Source organism: Stegostoma tigrinum, chromosome 5 (assembly GCF_030684315.1).
Source record: "Stegostoma tigrinum isolate sSteTig4 chromosome 5, sSteTig4.hap1, whole genome shotgun sequence".
NCBI lineage: Eukaryota > Metazoa > Chordata > Chondrichthyes > Orectolobiformes > Stegostomatidae > Stegostoma > Stegostoma tigrinum.
Genome location: NC_081358.1, coordinates 37,480,045 through 37,501,385, shown reverse-complemented (window position 1 = coordinate 37,501,385; position 21,341 = coordinate 37,480,045). Strand labels below are relative to the sequence as shown.

Here is a 21,341-nt window from a genome sequence, read left to right as displayed (position 1 = left end):
TTTTAGGCTCCATCCTGTGTGACTGATGTATGTGTTACGTTCACCTCCGCAGCTATTAAAAAGCCATGATCAAAAACATACTTGCGATGGTGTGAATAAATTGTATCTTCACAGTTTGGTAATGTCTTGCTAGTGAAAGATCAATCACTACCAATGCCCTTGCCAAATGAATATTTAATTTCTCGTCAAACAGAAACACCAGATATAATAAACTCAGTTGCTTAAATTGATCCCCACAGAAATTGTAGAATTATATTAATATGGCGACCAGTTCAGGTATAACTAAATTAGATTCATCTGCCTTGCTTTGTTAAAATGTTATGTAACAGCCTTCTGCAAATGGTGCGCTAATGTTAAAGGGATCTGTATGTACATGATCATATTGGAGCAGAAGCTCACATTCATTTCATAAAAGGTTGAAGAAATAACTAAGGAAATTTTATTCATAAATAAGCCTTTTATTCATTCAGCCTTTTGAGCAATGCCATTTAGTTCCAACTGACAGCAAGAGCCGAGATCTATAACAGCTGCAGTTTTAATTCGCTCTTTTGGGACAACACATTTTTAAAGCTGCACCCAAAAATACAAAACAAATCAAGCTTACAACTTCATTCTTTCAATTTAAAAATTCAGTCCCAGTCAGCTATCCAGGAACAGTGGTGCATTCTGTATGTTTATTATAGTGGGGGATAAAGAAAAAAAAAGATGATGCACTGCTAGGTATCTGTGTGGGAATAGGTTTACTACAGACTTGTTCCGATTACAACCGAGTTTACTAATTCCTTGCCTCCCAATATATTGAAAGTGATTGTGAATGAATTTGAAATGTGTGTTTCTCTTGGTGGGCATGCCCTTTCCTAATTTTCTACATAGGTGGTGATGAACCTTCATTACAAGTTGAGTCTAGGTCAACTTATGAGGCTATTTCAGGAGTATGTGTAAGAAGCATTTGCATTGGATATCAGACTGGAGTCACATAGGCCCAGGAGGGAAAGTTGCCTTTTCTAAAAAGGACATGAGTTGCATTTTAAAGTAAAACCAACACAACTTATCCTAATCCCATTTTCGATCAAGTTTCACACATTGTCTTAAAATGTACTGGATACAACATTTACACCAACAACCTTCCCGGCCCGAGGTAACACTGATTTGGGATGAATGGGGTTTGAGAAAATTCAAGCTAATGAAACATTACTGTAGTTTCAAGAAGGAAAATTTGGACAGCAAAACGTGGAAATGAATTCACAACCCTACAGACAACTCTAAAATTAATTGCATTTCTACGGCACCTTTCACGATTGCAGACACATCACAGAAATAATTTTTTGAAGCATTTTACAAACAAAAGTGTCATGGTTGTTATTTTGTAGGAAATACAACAGCCAGTTTGCACACAGTATGCTCCCACAAGCACCAATTTGAACATCTGTTTGTGGTATTGATTTACAAAATAATATTGCACAGGCCACGAAGGAAACTAGCAGTGCCATGCCATTTTACTCCAATGACCACATCAAGCAGGGCCTCCATTTAGCGTCACATCCAAAATGTGTGCTTTCCTCAATTAGATTGAAGCATCAGCCTAGACACTCTAGTAACTAGATATTCGGGGTATGAAAGCACATCTAGTTATATTTCCTGGATTACAGCTGCCCGTGGGTCTTCATGATTGAAGGTTCCCTTCTATTAAAAGAACCAGTCACATCCCCTCCCTCTAACACTTTGGCCATTGCAAATTACTGCTAACACCCCTATTGTTATAAAGCAGCCTTATTCACTGACAGCAACACAATGAAAAATATACTTGCATGCTACTGTATCCTGCATGCAAATGTATGAAGTACTTAAAATTATACCAGAGGAATATTGCTCTTCAGAGTTACAAGCCCTGAGTGAGTGCTTGCATCATGTCATAGTAGAATTCCCCAGGTGAGTTAAAACAACATGTCTCTGACTTACTGTAACGGTCAGGGGACACGTGGCTGTGCATTTATTTTTTCATCTCCAAACATCCCAGAGCTGGGTTTTAAAAGACTGAATCTGTTCATTTACAATGAAACAAGTAACTGTTATCTCAAACCTTTGAGAGGGGGATACACAATAACTAGGCAAAGCTCTGGCCACTAGCATAACTAATTAAAATTTGCACTTCACAGGTATCTCACCATGCTGAATGGAAGATTTTAAAATGTTCAGAAATCAGTTTAAAATGTCATATTTGTACCTTGAAATTTACAGTCAACATTCGACCTTTTGTTTCCAAACAATAAACAGGGTCTGACAGTAAACTGACAGCCCAGAGCTCATCTGCTGCATCCTTGAGTTGGCAGCTTCTCTGCAAAGCATATTACTTGGAGACAAGGAAGGAAAGAAATCCTTAAGTTAACCGTGCATTCTTCTCAAGCCCTGGGCTACATGTCTCAACTTCGATGAGGAGCCTCGTTGTGTTGTCTTTGGTAAAATCGGGCAATATATGTAAGATGAGCTTTTAAAAAAAACAAAAAAATTGATGGTTCTAATAAGTATTACAATGTAGTCTTTCTTGACAGTGCTCAAATTTAAATTTGTAGAGAATTTTTGAAAGTCTGTAAGATGATGTGCAAGTGCTGACAAGTGGGACCTGCGTTATGAGTGGGGAAACCTGCAAGAATGCCATGGTCAGAGCGGAAGAGGAAGGGGAATGCTGGAAATCAGAAATGTACTAGAAATTGCTCAGCAGGTCTGGCAGCATCTGTGGAGAGAAACCAGAGTTAATGTATCCTCAACAATATTTGGAGATAAGATGCAGGAGCTGCGTTCAGCGACTTCATGTGCAATGCGGGGTGGGCTGACCATACTGGCTCATAGTGCATTGCACATGCTGGAGCCCTGACAGCGGCAGGAATATGAGCAGCTACAGGTGAAGTTACCAGGGATTCAGGTGGACACCAGATGAGCTCAGCCTTGTTCAAAAGAAGCAAGCTTCAAAAAAAAAAAATTACTTACACTGAAATCAAAAGAAAAGATAAAAATACATGTTCAGGGCCTTGTTTAGAAGTGGAGTATGCTTTATTTACGCCATTGCATCAAAACAGATAGACTATGTAGTGAGAAACAACCACACATATCTCACCGATATCTGTATACCTGCATTCCTAACATTAATACTGCTTATATCCAATAATTTTACATTATGAATACTGTGTGGTATTCTTTTAGATGGGTGGGGTTTCTGATTAATTGACTCGAAAGAGGGCTCCTTCAAATGAAAATTAGTGAACTTAATTAGTGAATCTTAAATGGCCCAAGTGATAACCTAATGCTGACACGGAATGACTTTTTGCACAATGCCTCCAGAATCTTTCTATATACCAGCATTAGAAAATAATTGGGTCAGCAGTTTAGAAACATTGGATTACTACAAACCTGAGCATGTCCTTCTAAAAGTAGCACTATGTCCAAGAAAATACATGCTTTACACAAATGATCTAGCCAGATAAAACAAAACAACGTTCTGAAGAGGAGTAACTGGAACGAAAATGTTAACTCTGCTTTCTCATTACATATGCTGCAATTTCTAATTTTGTTTGCAATCTCTCTGGATGTTTGTTATAATCCTGAAGACTGACAAATCTGTTCACAATTAGGGTACTGGTAGAAACCCAACATGATTCTGGCTGGTTTTAGTGGAGGTGCATGCCTCCTGGTGGTCTGGGTACATCTCATTCCTGGTTTACTGCTGCCAGTAGTAAGTGTCCAATTTTAAAAATTTGCAAAGCTTGATATAACCCAATTTATCCAGCCGTCAGCTAGTCCAAACCCTTGGAATTTCCCAAGCAGTGTCTCTGATCCCGTTAATAGTAATATACCCTTATACAGTTGGCCTAGCAGCACCATTATTAAAACAATGTTGATAAATTGGAAGACGTAGTAGGAATGGCAGATGTTGGAGAATCTGAGATAACAAGGTATAGAGCTGCATGAACACAGCAGGCCAAGCAGCATCTCAGGAGCAGGAAGGCTGACGTTTCGGGCCTAGACCCTTCTTTGGAAAATGATTTTCTGAAGGAGGATCTAGGCCTGAAACATCAGCTTTCCTGCTCGGCCTGTGTTCATCCAACTCTACACCTTGTAGTCTCTTAATAAATTGGCCTCAGAGGCCGAACACCACAAAGTCTGAAATGAGGCTAGAAAGTGCTGGACGTACTCAGCAGATTGAACAGCATCTGTAAAGACAGAAGAGTAAAAAAATTTCAAAGGCCCTTTGACAGAATTGACCAGAGCCATTACGGTAATTGACTTAAAACATTTAGTATCTTTGCACCGTTCCATTGCCTAACTTGTATACCTCCAGCGTATTCTGGATATAATTCAGATGAGGACTTCAGTTTTGGAGAGTGTACAATTTACAAAGCAAAACAAAATGCTAAATTAGAAATTAACCCAAGACAAAAGGAAAGAATAGATGTGGAGAAACATTTCATCTGGTGAGGCGTTCAGAACAAGGAATGGAAACTTAAGACTAAAGTCTAATCATTCATGGCAAAATTAAGAGCATCTCTTCGCACAAACAGTATTGGAAATCTAGAACTTTCTCCCACCGAAAAGCTGTTCTGGCTGGATATCAATTGAAGTGAAACAAATTTTTACTGGGTAAGGATCAAAGGATATTGAACAGGGAGTTGATGTGCAGATCAGCAATATCCGACTGAATGGCTCTCTCTAGTTCGGGAACAAGTGTTGAGCGTTACTATTTGATGGCCAATTTCTACTTCAAGAAAAACATCCGAGTGTAAAGCAAAATATCACTTTTCAAATTACACAGCCTCCGTCACATCTGTTTCAGAGGAAATCTGAAAATACGAGATGGCACTCCAGGAAAAATGCCAAACAATATCAAATATTGGCATTGCTTAAACTCTGTATGGCCACTGCATTCCTGTAGTAAATTTTAATCATCTTCTAAATCAAGGAAGATGATGGGTAAAGAATAACCCAAGGTTGAAAGTGAAATTTTACTAAGGAAAAATCAACTTTCACACAGAATGACAGACAGCTATAACATTTAAAAGGATATGATGAATCTTTCCAAATCCCCAAAACATCACTTTCAACAAGATTGCTTTGATGACAGAATTAGCAGTGTGGCTGACTGTGATAATAAACGTCACTTCAACCGTAGTCAGCATCAGGTAGCCCTAACCTTGCACTGCAAGTGCTGAATGATCTACTTCTGCCATTTTCTTTCAAATCTGACAGTAAAACATGGAAAAAAATTAAGACCGATTCTGTGGAATAATCAGCCCAGCCCCATGCTAGTAATTATTGCTAACTTTTATTAGTTTCCAGCTCATAATTTTGCATAATACTAACAGACATTTAGGCATTAATCACTTACAGAATGCTCTTTTGCAATGTTGAAGGCAGGTAGCCAAGTAAGGCTCCACTTTATAAATCATCTGTTTGAACCTGCTTTCACTGGAATGAGGGAACTGAAGGCTGACCTAAAGGAGATCTTTAAGATTACTGCACAAACTGAGATGTTTTCGTTTGTAGGGGAGACCAAAACTAAAGGACACAAGTGTAAGATAATCAGTAACCAATCCAACAGGGAATTTGGAAGAAATTTGTACTGAAGAATAGAGATAAAAGTTCAATTTGCTATCATGCAGAAAGTTGATGTAGCCAGTATCAATCTATTTAAAATGAAGAAAGATCACTACAAGAGGGAAAAAGAAATAGAAGGATATATTTAGGTCAGTGAGATGAAAGAAGGCAGGAGACAGCTTGAATAGGACATAACATTGACATGTACCAGCTGGATCAAATAATTTGTTTGTACATCTTAACACTAATCAGATGTTATTAGCTAATATTTCTGGATACATACATAATGAATAATGGTTTGGATGTTACAAAACTGGAGTCTGGTCATTGGTTCCAGGTTCTTTCAAACTTTGGCCCCAGGCATTAAGTGTCAACACCAGTAGCATGATGTATTTGTGAAATTTAACCTGCCTGTGCAAATGTTTTCCAAGTACTTGTTTGTACAAAGGACATCATCTTCAATTTTTGGCTGTGCAACAAATGAACATGTCAGAATCTACATGTACAGTGGTCTATACAGCTCCTTTGAAACGGCATGCCAAATTGGCTTTCAAGCATAACATAGTTTGGACGAGACATTAAATTGAGGCACCAGTTAAGACAAAAGAACCCATGGCTACCCATGCACCAGAGAATTCTGCCTGGCATGCTGGTGTCTCAAATCAAATGGTAGTAAAACAGATTCTGATCATTATCTGAGATAATGGGAACTGCAGATGCTGGAGAATTCCAAGATAATAAAATGTGAGGCTGGATGAACACAGCAGGCCAAGCAGCATCTCAGGAGCACAAAAGCTGACGTTTCGGGCCTAGACCCTTCATCAGAGAGGGGGATGGGGAGAGGGAACTGGAATAAATCGGGAGAGAGGGGGAGGCGGACCGAAGATGGAGAGTAAAGAAGATAGGTGGAGAGAGTATAGGTGGGGAGGTAGGGAGGGGATAAGTCAGTCCAGGGAAGACGGACAGGTCAAGGAGGTGGGATGAGGTTAGTAGGTAGATGGGGGTGCGGCTTGGGGTGGGAGGAAGGGATGGCTCACCCATCCCTTCCTCTCACCCCAAGCCGCACCCCCATCTACCTACTAACCTCATCCCACCTCCTTGACCTGTCCGTCTTCCCTGGACTGACCTATCCCCTCCCTACCTCCCCACCTATACTCTCTCCACCTATCTTCTTTACTCTCCATCTTCGGTCCGCCTCCCCCTCTCTCCCGATTTATTCCAGTTCCCTCTCCCCATCCCCCTCTCTGATGAAGGGTCTAGGCCCGAAACGTCAGCTTTTGTGCTCCTGAGATGCTGCTTGGCCTGCTGTGTTCATCCAGCCTCACATTTTATTATCTCTGATCATTATCTCTTTGTTCTTTGTAGAAGCTTGGTCTATGCAAAATGGTACTTTATCTAGAAAATCGACCTCATTTGTTGCTGGTAGGTAGTTGGTATGCATAGAAAAAAAAATGAAAAACAGGAGATAATCTCTCCAGAATGTGTATCACCATGATTTGGAAATTCATGGAGGATGAATTACTCATCACGTCTCAAACATGTAATTTAATATAAGCCATCTTAATAAAACTCACTATTTTTACCTTATGTTTGAGGGCTTCCATAGATTCGAATTCCAGCCTGGCGACTTTATCACGAATGTCTCTTGGTATATCAGAAATGGCAAATGCCAGGATGAATTTCAGACCCAACAGTACATGCTTCAAAACATGAAAAAAAATCAGATTATTACCCAACATCATAACGTTATAATTATTGGAAATAATATCACATTTCCAAATAAAACAACATACACTGCTTGTGTACAATGACAAATTTCAAATGTCCACTTGAACGTTTGAGAAATTCATTATTACAATACTTGGGAGATACAGAGGTCCCCAGTCCAATTAAAACCAAGGATTCAATATTTTCAACATGTACAATTAGCCAGTTAAGTTCTCTTCATGTTACCTGATAGGTATCTTTAAAACTACAACGTGGATTGGGAGGGCAGATTTAGAGCAGATGTATGATAGAATCGAAATCAAGAGCTACAAATGCAAGATAAATCAATAAATCCAATGGGAATACTAGAGAAACCGTTTTCCCAGTAGAATAGTTACAATGCAGAGTGGAGGAGAGAAGTAGCACAGATGTCTTTAAAGGGAATTTAGGTAAATACACAAGGGAAAAAGAAACAGAACACCAGCTTGCAGGTAGGCTGGGAAGACGACTTGTTTGGAGGAGCAGTAGCACCAGCATGGATGAAGTGAGTCAAACGGCCTGTTACTGCGCTGTATATTGCATAAATTGAACTTTAAACTGCAGGGCATCTCCTCTCCTCTTTGGTATTGGATATTTCTTGAACCAAACCTCAACATAGTACAGCTCAGGTCAAAATTAAACATTTACAACTTTGATGGATTTTTTTTTGGTTACCTTTACAACTAAATGTCAACATTTTGTACAAGCGCTGACCATTCACATTCTAGACCTTTTCTCTGCACTTAAACAAGTAACAATTTCTAATGCATGCCTCCAGCTATATGTCTATCAGGGTGAACAACTGTACGATGAATTTACAATATTTCCATAATACTCTTCACAATATTTCATAGACTCTGACATCAGAAAAGTCAGCCAATTACATGTAAACTTGGACTCTGAACAAACTGTGTTGAACAAGTGATGGTTTAATCAAGGTCTTGAAAACGCTAAAAGTATTTCATAGGGTAAATCCAGAGGAACTATTCCCAGTGGTGGAATGTGCCGAGAACAAGAACAGTCTTAAGATTATTTGATAAGGTTCCCCACGGCAGGCTCATTCATAAAGTCAGGAGGTATGGGATACAGGGTGATTTGGCTGTCTGGATTCAGAATTGGTTGGCTGACAGGAGGCAGAGAGCGGTTGTAGATGGTGAGTATTCTGCATGGAGGTCAGTGCTGAGCGGTGTCCCGCAGGGCTCTGTTCTTGGGCCTCTGCTCTTTGTAGTTTTTATAAATGACTTGGATGAGGAGGTTGAGGGGTGGGTTAGTGGGTTTGCTGATGACACAAAGGTTGGAGGTGCTGTTGATAGTATCGAGGGTTATTGCAGGCTTCAGCGAGACATGACAGTATGCAGAGCTGGGCTGAGAAATGGCAGATGGAAGTCAACCTGGATAAATGCGAAGTGATGCATTTTGGACGGTCGAATTTAAATGCTGAATATAGGGTTAAAGGCAGGATTCTCGGCAGTGTGGAGGAACAGCGGGATCTTGGTGTTCAAGTGCATAGCTCCCTCCAAGTTGCCACCCAGGTGGATAAGGTTGTTAAGAAAGCATATGGTGTTTTGGCTTTCATTAACAGGGGGATCGATTTTAAGAGCCGCGAGGTTTTGCTGCAGCTCTACAAAATCCTGGTGAGACCACACTTGGAATATTGTGTCCAGTTCTGGTCGCCCTAATATAGGAAAGATGTGGAGGCTTTGGAGAGGGTGCAAAGGAGGTTTACCAGGATGCTGCCTGGACTGGAGGGCTTGTCTTACGAGGAGAGGGTGACCGAGCTCGGACTTTTCTGTCTGGAGAGAAGGAGGAAGAGAGGTGACCTGATCGAGGTATACAAGGTAATGAGAGGCATGGATAGAGTCAATAGCCAGAGACTTTTCCCCAGGGCAGGACTGACTGCCACGAGGGGTCATAGTTTTAAGGTGTTAGGAGGAAGGTATAGAGGAGACATCAGAGAGAGGTTCTTCACCCAGAGTTGAGAGCGCATGGAATAGTTTGCCAGCGGTAGTCGTGGAAGCAGAGTCATTAGTGACATTTAAGCGACTGCTGGACATGCACATGGACAGCAGTGAATTGAGGGGAATGTAGGTTTGGTTATTTTATTTTTGGATTAGGACTATTCCACGGCACAACATCGTGGGCCAAAGGGCCTGTAACTGTGCTGTACTTTTCTATGTTCCATGAGAGCAGGGCATTCAGCCACAAAATCAGAAAAGTTGTTTTATCACCCAAAGGGTGTTGGAAACCTAAAGCTCATTCCCTCGAAAAGGCTACAGTTGAGAGTTAATCAAACGTTTAAAAAGAGATTCAAGAGGGTTTTTTTGAGTAAGGGTGTTGAGGGATATGAAGCAAAGACATGTACAGAAAGTTGAGCTACTCTGATTAGACAATAATTCTACTGAAGACCTGAACAAAACTGAAGGACTGGTTTGTCTCACTTCCACTCTATGATTTCCCTGGCAGTTCCTCTAAGACTTTTTCAAAAAAAAAGTTACATACATTTATAATCTTCCCTTTTACAAACTATTTAAATTTTCTCTTTCCACTGGGGACATTTTGTGGCCTACCAACCCTCTGTTTAACAAGTAAATTTCCATACCGCTCTAATCTTATTTTTCTTCTTTTGAGTACCTAATTCATAAATCAAACAGGAGTAATTTTTCCCTCCATTTACTATGTGCACACCTGTTAAGATTTCCTCTTGTTCTTTTGCTCCAGTGGAAAAAAAATCTGTACTCTCTCCTCACATCTAAAGGTTCTCCAAATAAAAAGCTTTGAGCAGAAAAGCATTTCAGCACCCATTGGATAAACATAGGGCTCTCACTTCAACACCAAGACAGGCGTCAAAAGTAGTTTGATGACTTTCCAGATTAATGAAAAGTCAGCAATTTTTTTTGTCAAAATGGTCAAACTGTCCAAATGCATTAAATTATTGCTGGTGTCTCCACATTCCTCTGACACAACCAGTGTCACATGGAACTTCTACTATAACAAGGCATTCCAAGATTCCTTCCAGAAGCACTGGAACATAAAACCTGACACTGAGGCACAAAAGCAAGTATTAGGATAGGTGACTGCTTGGTCAAAGAGGTAGGGTTTATACAGGCCACTTAAAAAACGAAAGCAAGGTAGAGAGATGGGAACATTTAGGGAGAATGTTCAAGAGCTTGGGGCCTAGCATTTGAAGGCAGTCGTCAATGGCAAAGTGATTAAAATTGAGACTCTCAAAAGGCTCAGATATCTCAGAGCTGAGACACTAGGGGAAATTACAGATATACAAAGTGTGAGGTCTTGAAGGGATTTGAAACTAAAAAGGTGAGAACTGTAAAATTGACTGAGCCGATGCAGATCAGTGAGAACTTGGGTGATGGGTGAATGGGACTTGAAGTAAGATAACAATGTTTCGGGATGTCTCAAATTCAAGTTGACAGGGCAGTCAAAAGTGCATTGGAACAGTTACAAGTAACTGCAGAAACTGCCATGAGGCATTTGATAAGAAATGGTTAGTGAACCATCACCTACATAACAGCTGAGGGCCATTTTAATGCAAATTTAATTGTAATTGCACTTTGTGTAATATTAGAACAAAACTGTTATGCTGAGTTCCCACTATATAGTAGCCAAACGAGGGACGTTGCAGTGACTATTAGGGTACCAAGCTGTGCTTGTCATTAATGACCAACTGGCAAGTGTGTGACAAGTAATCCTTACACACACTACAACATTATCAATTTACACTTTTTCCCCCGCTAAGTTACTGAAAGCACAAAACCCTACAAGGACAAATTTAATTAATGCAGTAGTGGATGCCACACTGCAACAAAACTTCTACAGGAGTCCTGAGGAAGGGTCACCGGACCCAAAACGTTAACTCTGATTTTTGTTTTCTTCACAGATGCTGCTGAGTTTTTCCAGCAACTTCGTTTTTGCAGCAACTTCGTTTTTGCAACAAAACTTGGTCAATGACATCGTTTATAATCATGGTCCCACTACACCCTCTGCTGGAGTTAACATGCTACTGAGCAAACTTGATGACAAAACAGGGAAATAGGGTGGGGGTAGAGAATTGATTGTGTTGAACTAAATTGTGTTTTTTTTTAATGTTTGGTATTACCACATTAGATTTTCTTGGAGGTTCCATCTTACTTACTACAGTGTCATATTGATTTATGATGGAAAGTACATTTGTATAGCATCATTTATGACTTCAAAAATGCCCTAAAGTACTTTATAATGTGATGAGTACTTTTGATGGATAGTTTGTTGCGATATAGGCAAACACAGCAGCCATTTTGGGCTCAAGATTTCATCAGCTGTAAATAACCATGTAATCTGTCCATGACGGTTGTTAAGCAATAAATATTTGTCGAGACAATAAGGAGGACTGTTTTGTTGAGGAAGGGTCACCAGATTCAAAAAGTTAACTCTGACTTCTCTTCAGATAGTTCCTGACCCGCAGAGCTTTTCCAGCAACTTTTGTTTTTGTTTTTTTTTGATTTAGAGTAATAAGTGGGGTGTTCCACGTCCACCTGGTAAAATGTCTTGACTGAGATTATGAATATTATTGTTCAGCCAGACAGTATCCACAAAGGGGAGGAGAGTCAGTTGTGAAGAGACAGGGGTAGGACAGCCTATCAAGCCTGTTCCACCATTCAATGAGACTATAACTCAGTTTGACCATGTTTGATGCATATGTTTACCTAATTTAAGAAAAAAAAACTAAATCTTTTTCTCAGAAATTTATGTTAGCAGTATCCAGAGCCTTCAGAGGGAAGAGAATTCCATAATTCCACTGTGAGAAGAGTCCAGTCCTGAAGTGCCCTTATTTTAACATTATGCCAATTCCGCTGTATTCTGGATTTCCCCAGCAGTGGACCTAACTTTTCTGTATCTAAGCATTTGAACCCTGTTGTTCCCAACTGGAGACATCAATATTCTTCTTAGATAGTTTCCAGAACTGTAAATAGCACTCTAAACCTGACTAAGGGTCTATAAACTGAAGCAGAATTTTAATATTAAAATTGAGTAAAATATCAACATTTACCATAAGCTTCTTTGATTACTTTCATACATTAAAAGCTCATGCTTTTATGCATTTCTGTACATGGATACTGTAAAGACTATCTTTTTATTGTTGTGTGGATTGAAGTGGGGAAAGGACTGTTTTAAAAACAAGAATTGTGCGTTAGTGTGCCCTTTACCAGCAAGTCATGGACACTCAGTGTACGTCAGGTTTGCACTGCTAATGTGTTCAAGTGGTGGGTGTGGCCATATGTCGACGGTCCCACGGTGTGCACACGAGGGTGCAGTAATGTGATTGGTTTGTAAACTTGGGGCCAGTTGTGGACGTCAAAGATCATTAGCCTTAAAACAAGCACCCCGATTGGGTCCTGAATGGGCAAAGAGTTTATGGGTATATACAAGATTAGCAGAAGCCTTTGGACCGCTGCAAGGGCAGACGCTACCTTTTTCTCCAGTTAAATTTTTAGAGCCTGTAAAAAGTTTATTTTCCTTCATCTGTTGTTGTTGTTGCCAGCAGCCATTAACTAGTACATAAGAAACTTTGCAGGTAGTTTACCAGTGGTCTATACCTCCTTGAAGGAGTGAAAAGAATCTGGAGAAGAGAGACTGAAAAACAAAGTTCTGGCAAGCAGAAGGATCATCTCAACAAACACTGTGGTCTCAGACCATTGCACTCATTCTCAAATTTCCTCCCTTTCCCCATAATGTTAATACTTGTTTTCCTGTTTGTTGGTGTGGAGCTTGACAGTATGCAATTATGTCTGTAGTTACAATCTATTTATTTGTACTTAATAACAGTTCTCGTTAAGTACAGAAACCTGGACCATGCTGTGTCAGCCTGGATCTAACAGGTAAATTGGGGACTTCATAATCACATACTTTGCATATTTTGATAAAATTTTCCACTTTTGTGTCTCAATTCCTTCAACTAATCTGTTTTTTCACCATCAATGCAAACAAAGGCCCCAAACCAACACTTACTGTATTCTGCCAGAGTACATTTCCTTCACCCAACTTTGCCTCCTACCTCCCAAACGATTCTTAACCATCTTATTACAGGGTTCTTCCAATTCAAGTACTCAAATTTCCCCTAATAACCAAGTAGGAATTAATCTAATTTCTTCTGGAAATCTACACGTATAGTGCGCACAGACATAGCAGTCCTGTCTTGTTTTCGGTGGCAGCTTTACTTTCTGATCAGAATTATTTCAAGTTTTAGTCACTCCCTTTTTGCTTCTTAATTGATTGAACAATAGTTGTAGTTTTCCAATTCAATAACACAATTTACAAACTTAGAGCTTTTTGGAAAATTATGAAAGCCATATCTACAGCTTTTTCCTTAATAACTTTGAGTGGAAGGTGAAAGGTGCCGAAAAACAGTGCAGAACAGGCCTCTCGGCACAATATCGAGGGCCGAAGAGCCTGTATCTGCGCTGTATTGTTCTATGTTCTGAAACTCAACAGATCCAGCTGGTAATAAAGCACACAGCATCCTTGACCTTATTATTAGGACAGAGCACAAGTAAGGCATAAGAACATAAGAACTAGGGGCAGGAGTGGGCCACCCGGCCCTTCGAGCCTGCTCCACCATTCAATAAGGTCGTGGCTGATCTGTTCGTGGATTCAGATCCACTTATTTGCGCTCTCACCCCATCCCTTAATTCCTTTATTGTTCAAAAAAAATCTACCTGAGCTTTAAAAACATTCACTGAAGTAGCGTCAACTACTTAAATGGGCAAGGAATTCCATAGATTAACAACCCTTTGGGTGAAGAAGTTCCTTTGCAATTCAGTCCTAAATCTACTCCCTCTAATTTTAAAGGCTATGCCCTTGTGTCCTAGCTTCACCTGCCAGTGGAAACTTCCTCTCTACTTCTATCTTATAAAATTATGAAGGGAATAGATATGTTTCTATAGGATCCCCCCTCAATCTTCTGAATTCCAATGAATATAATCCCAATCTACTCAGTCTCTCCTCACAAACCAACCCCCTCAACTCCAGAGTCAACCTAGTGAACCGCCTCTGCACCCCCTCCAGTGCCAGTTCATCCTTCCCCAAGCAAGGAGACCAGAACTGCACATAGTACTCCAGGTGTGGCCTCACCAGCACCTTGTACAGCTGCAACATAACCCCTCTGCTTTTAAACTCAATCCCTTTAGCAATGAAGGGCAAAATTCCATTTGCTTTCCTAATTACTTGTTGTACCTGCAGAACAACCTTCTGTGATTCCTGCACTAGGATACCCAGGTCCCTCTGCATAGCAGCATGCTGCAACTTTTTACCATTCAAGTTATAATCCTTTTTACTGTTACTCCTAATGTATGACTTCACATTTATTTACATGGTATTCCATCTGCCAGACCATTGCCCACTCAGCATATTTATGTTCCTCTGCACACTTTGCTCTGCCACTCATCTTAGTGTCATCTGCAAACTCTGACACCCTACGAGGTCTCCAACTCCAAATCATCTATATAAATTATAAATAATTGCAGTCCCAACACCGATCCCTGAGGCATACCGCTAGTCACTGATGGTCAGCCGGAATAGCACTCATTTATCCCCACTCTGCTTCCTGTTTGTCAACCAATCCTCTATCCATGCTAATACTTCACACCTAACGCCATGCATCTTTATCAAATGCAGCAGCTTCTTCTGCGACACCTTGTCGAACGCCTTTTGGAAATCTAGGTACACCACATCTACTGGGTCCCCATTGTCCACCCTGCTCAAAATGTCTTCATGGAATTCCAAAAGATTTGTCAAACATGATCTGCCCTTCATGAATCCATGCTGCATGTGCCCAACGGGAAAACTTCTATCGAGATGCCTTGCTATTTCTTCCTTGATAATAGACTCAAGCATCTTCCCCACTACAGACGTTAAGCTAACCGGTCTATAATTCCCCATCTTTTGTCTACCTCCCTTTTTAAACAGTGGTGTCACATTTGCTGTTTTCCAATCTACTGGGACTGCCCCAGAGTTCAGTGAATTTTGGAAAATTACCACCAGTGCATCTACGCCAGTTCTCCCACCATCTCTTTTAGTACCCTGGCATGCATTCCATCAGGGTCAGGAGATTTATCAATCCTTAGCTCCATTAGCTTGCCCAACACCGGCAGCGCAAGTTTGCCCGTTTTTATATCCCTAATGGGACCAACCACACCGAAAGTGAGGGTTAATTTCTGCGCACAAACGCGAGTGAGAGAGTTCGAGGGACAACACGGTGTGGAGCTGCAGGCTACGCAGCAACAGGGAAACAGGAAAAGCTGACGTTTCAGGTTGTTGTGTTTCTCTCTGGAAAAGGGTCTAAACCCTGCTCCCTCTGATGCTCTTGGCCTGCCGTGTTCCTCCAGCTCCACACCTTGTGATCTCAGATTCTGCAACTTGTGCAGTTCTCACTATCTCTAAAAGTTGAGAGCCTGGCAGAGTGCCCAGCTCGGAGCTAATATCCCAGCCCGGCTTTTTTTTTTGAATTCCAGCAAAGGTCGAACAGCAGCAGCAAGAAGAGACACACGCACACAGAGAGACAGAGCGAGCTGTGGCACTATGTCCGCGCCGCTGTACCGGCTCCTCACCGCCAAGCGGCTGCCCCCGCCCGCAATTCGCGCTTTCGGCTACAAATCCACCGCGAGGGCGTCGGTAGAGGAGCGAGAGGGTTTGAAAACCATAGAGGATCTCCCTGGGAGTGGCCTGCTGTCCACCTTCTACTGGCATTTCATCAAAGGATACCACCAGAAAGCCCACGAGTTTCAGGTGAGGGGGCTCGCCACCCGGGGCTCTCTGCCACATTCAGTGGGGGGAAGGTTGCGGTGGTGTTGGGGAGCACCGGTTCCAGGGTTGAACCGGAGGGTCTCTACCCCTCGGGCGAGGGGGAACGGTGGGGTCACTGTCACAATAGCCTCGGACTGTGTGGGAGTTATGATGTGGAGGCGCTGGTGTTGGACTGGGGCGGACACCGAAATGCGACAGGCTTATCTGAAATCACAAGTTTTCAGAGGGACCTCACCTAATGAAGGAGCGGCGTTCTGAAAGCTTATGGTTTTAAATGAACCCGTTATTGATCGATTGATTGATTTATCTGTCGTGTGTACCGTATTACATTGCAAAACTTTGTTTACCAGCCATACAGGCAGATCGGAGGGAAGCGAGAGGGGGAATAGCTGGGGCCTTAACACGGATCTTTGCAGGATTCTTGAGCAGGGTGAAGTCCCGGCTGATGCTGTCCCCTTGTTTAAGAAGCAGGGATAATCGAAGTAATGAGCCTGATGTCAGTGGAAGGGAAGCTGCTGGAAAAGATACTGAGGAATAGGATCTATTCCCATTTGGAAGAAAATGGGCTTATCAGTGATAGGCAGCATGGTTTTGTGCAGGGAAGGTCATGTCTTACCAACTTAATATAGTTCTTTGACGACATGACCAAAGTTGATTGATGAGAGAAAGGCTGCAGATGTCATGTACAGGGACTTCAGTGAGGCGTTTGATAGGGTTCCCCATGGCAGGCTGATGGAGAAAATGAAGTTGCATGGGGTCCAGGGTATGCTAGCTAGATGGATAAAAAAACTGGCTGAGCAACAGGAGACAGAGAGTAGTAGTGGAAGGAGGTTTCTCAAATTGGAGACCTGTGACCGTGGTGTTCCACAGGGATCTGTGCTGGGACCACTGTTGTTTACCATATACGATATATGTCAACACGGCTTTGAGAGGGGTAGGTCATGCCTTACAAACCTTATCGAGTTTTTTGAGGATGTGACTAGAAAAGTTGATGAGGGTCGAGCTGTGGATGTGGTGTATATGGACTTCAGTCAGGCATTTGATAAGGTTCCCCATGGTAGGCTCATTCAGAAGGTCAGGAGGAATGGGATACAGGGGAACTTAGCTGCTTGGATACAGAATTGGCTGGCCAACAGAAGACAGCGAGTGGTAGTAGAAGGAAAATATTCTGCCTGGAAGTCAGTGGTGAGTGGAGTTCCACAGGGCTCTGTCCTTGGGCCTCTACTGTTTTGTAATTTTTATTAATGACTTGGACGAGGGAATTGAAGGATGGGTCAGCAAGTTTGCAGACGACACAAAGGTCGGAGGTGTCGTTGACAGTGTAGAGGGCTGTTGTAGGCTGCAGCGGGACATTGACAGGATGCAGAAATGGGCTGAGAGGTGGCAGATGGAGTTCAACCTGGATAAATGCGAGGTGATGCATTTTGGAAGGTCGAATTTGAAAGCTGAGTACAGGATTAAGGATAGGATTCTTGGCAGCGTGGAGGAACAGAGGGATCTTGGTGTGCAGATACATAGATCCCTTAAAATGGCCACCCAAGTGGACAGGGTTGTTAAGAAAGCATATGGTGTTTTGGCTTTCATTAACAGGGGGATTGAGTTTAAGAGTCGTGAGATCTTGTTGCAGCTCTATAAAACTTTGGTTAGACCGCACTTGGAATACTGCGTCCAGTTCTGGGCGCCCTATTATAGGAAAGATGTGGATGCTTTGGAGAGGGTTCAGAGGAGGTTTACCAGGATGCTGCCTGGACTGGAGGGCTTATTTTATGAAGAGAGGTTGACTAAGCTCGGTCTCTTTTCATTGGAGAAAAGGAGGAGGAGAGGGGACCTAATTGAGGTATACAAGATAATGAGAGGCATAGATAGAGTTGATAGCCAGAGACTATTTCCCAGGGCAGAAATGGCTAGCACGCGGGGTCATAGTTTTAAGCTGGTCGGTGGAAAGTATAGAGGGGATGTCAGAGGCAGGTTCTTTACGCAGAGCGTTGTGAGAGCATGGAATGCGTTGCCAGCAGCAGTTGTGGAAGCAAGGTCATTGGGGTCATTTAAGAGACTGCTGGACATGTATATGGTCACAGAAATTTGAGGGTGCATACATGAGGATCAATGGCCAGCACAACATTGTGGGCTGAAGGGCCTGTTCTGTGCTGTACTGTTCTATGTTCTAACACTACCTCTTCCGTAAAATAATGATTGTTTCCAGGTCCTCACCTACCTTCGTCTCTGTCAGTTACTGGCATGTTATTAGCGTCCTTCACTGTGAAGACCAATACAAAATACCTGTTCAATGCCTCGGTCATTTCATCATATCCCACAACTAAATTCCCCTCCTCATCCTCTAAGAGGGCCAATGTTTACTTAAGCCACTCTTTTTCGTTTTATCTTTTTATAGAAACTTTTGCTATCTGTCTTTATATTCTGTGCAAGTTTTTTTCCTCATTTTCAATCTTACTTTTCTTTATAGCTCTTCTTGTGGCTTTCTGTTGACCTTTAAAGTTTTCCCAGTCTTCTAGTTTCATGCTGTTTTTGGCCACTTTGTATGCCTCTCTTTCAATTTGATACTTCCCTTTTTTCCTCAGACACCCACGGCGGATTACCCCTTTTCTTAGGGTCCTTCCTTTTCACTGGAATATACTTTGGCTGAGCACTTTGAAAAAATTGCTCTGGAGGTCCTCCACTGCTTGTCAACTGTCCACCATAAAGTCTTTGTTTCCAGTAATACTGAACTTGTACAAGGCATAGTCATAGAATCATGCAGCACAGAAACAGCCGCTTTGGTCCAACCAGTCCATGCTGAACATAATTTCAAACTAAATTTAGTCCCACCTGCCTGCTCCTGGTCCAAATCACTCCAAACCTTTCCTATTCAAAAAGGTCCTTTTAAGTGTTGTAATTGTACTCCCATCCACCAATTCCTCAGGAAGTTCAATCCATATGTGGACAATCCTTTGTGGAAAGTAACTGCCTCTCATGTCTTGCTTAAAATCGCTCTCCTTAAAAATAAATCTCAAAATATAATGTTTCCTAGTCTTGAAATCCCCATCCCAGGAAAAAGACAACTACCATTAACTCTCCATGCTCCTCATTATTTTATAAACTTCCATAAGGTCACCTCTCGACTTCCTATGCTCCACGGAAAGAAGTCCCAGTCAATCCAGCCTTTTTTTACAACTCAAACCTTCCACACCCGGCAACATCCTGGTAATCTCTTCTGAACTAACTGCAGCTTAATAATATCCTTCCTGTAACTGGGTGACTACAATTGGACACTATTCCAGAAGATGCCTCAATGTCCTGTACGATCTCCATAATGTGTCCAACTCCTATTCTCAAAGGACTGAACATTGAAGGGAAGCAGATCAAACGCCTTTTTAACCACCCTGTCTTTATGTGGTGTAAACTTCAAAAGAATTACATACCTGATCCCCTGGGTGCCTCTGTTCAACAACACTACCCAAGGCCCTCCTTTTAAATGTTTAATTCCCTACCTTGTTTGTTGTACCAAAAATGCAATACCTCACATTTATCCAGATCGAACTCCAATTTGTTAGACTTCAGCTGAAATATTGCTGACAGTTCTGAGCATAACATCATATCAAGGATGTGTAAACATTGCAGACAGTGCAGAAGTGATTTACAAGAATGATTCCGGAGATGAGGAACTTCAGTTTTGAGGACAAGTTGAAAAAGTTGAGACTGTACGCTGCGGAGAGAAGGTGCCTACAATGAGATCTGATAGACGTTTTTAAAATCGTGAGCCAACTGGATAGAGCAAGTAAAGAGAAACTCTTGCTCTTAAAGAAAACAGAGGATGAGAGGCCATAGATTTAAAATGATCTGCAAAAATAGCCAATGTAATGTGAGCAAAAGCTTTCGCACAAAGTGATTAGTTATGATATGGAATTCACTATTGGCAAGTGTGATGGAGGCTGGTTCAATTGAGACATTCAAGGAGGGCAGTGGATGATTATTTGGATGGAGATAATATGCAAGGACAAGTGGGGAGAAGATTGAGACAATGATGTTCACACTTAAACACCACTGCAGAGGCACTGGATCAACTGGCCTCCATCTCCACTGTATTATGTGAGAGATTTTGTTCATTTTTATTTCAAATCTCTAGCAGATATAGTGTTTTACTTTTGCAGGTCCTAAAAGGTTGCGTGGACCAATTACTTCCTCTACTGTCACTTTTAAAAGCTTCTATCAACTCCATTAGGATTTGCCCCTTGAACTAATTGAGATTTGGATGTATCCATGTACATTTTTTTGTACTTTTATTCCGTTAATGGCTGTAGGTACACTGGCAAGCTTCACATTATTACCTTTGCCGCAACTTAGCTGCCCACATTAGAGGGGCAATTACACAGTGGCTATCCGTAATCCCAAAATAACCACTACATATGCAAAGATAGAGTCAGCTGGCCATGACAGGACAGGTCGCACCATAGAAAGTAGCGGATGAGAAAATGGCATCATCGATTAACTGATTTTAAACTCCATAAGCATCATGGTAGGACACAAATTCACGTCTCAATCAATAGTCCACGTTCTGGACACAAGCTCTAAGTTACTGCCCCTAGTAAATTGGTAATGTATAATTTTGTAAAAAAAAAATACACAGTCACTGTGGATCTTGACAAGAGGCTATTTTGGGGCAAACAAAGAGCAATATCTGTAATTATCAACTAATAGCCCCAAGCCTAAAACAATCAAGATTTTTTTTTAAAAAATCATAAATAGATTGTTTAATTTGCTTCATATAAACTTGAATCTCATCATCTGGAACAAAAAACTTTTCTTAATCAGTTTTGCGAAGGAAATAGATCAGGTACAAACAATGTATGCTAAATACACACAAATGAATTGTATTGTACTTGCTGATAGGTTGATGCAAATCCATAAAGCCCAAACGTTCAATGTGTAGGTCAAATGATTCTTTGACAGGTATGTCACAACAGTAAACGCGCGAATAAAAGCAAAGTACTGCAGAAACTAGAGATCCAAAATAAAAACAGAAAGTGATGTTAAATTAGCAACTTCTATAGAAAAAGAAGCAGGGCTAACGATTTGAATCCAATATATTTCCCATTGGAATAGATGTTGCCAGCCGACTGAGTTTCTCCAACACTATTTTCATAAAAGATTAATGAGTGCAGGGGAGCAGATCAAGGAAAAGAAGTGAAGTAGCTTATTTTGCTAATACACCAATG

The 21,341-nt window shown here is 41.3% G+C and overlaps 1 protein-coding gene across 3 annotated transcripts in view; it reads right to left on the bottom strand.

Moving 5' to 3' along the window:
* ano10a (anoctamin 10a) overlaps positions 1–21,341 on the bottom strand; it is a 96,919-nt gene that overhangs the window by 26,902 nt on the left and 48,676 nt on the right. For all 3 annotated transcript variants that reach the window (XM_059645933.1, XM_059645932.1, XM_048529823.2), the window contains exon 12: positions 7,170–7,286. In XM_059645933.1, the coding sequence (XP_059501916.1) occupies positions 7,170–7,286 (117 nt within the window). The remainder of the gene's footprint in view (positions 1–7,169; positions 7,287–21,341) is intronic.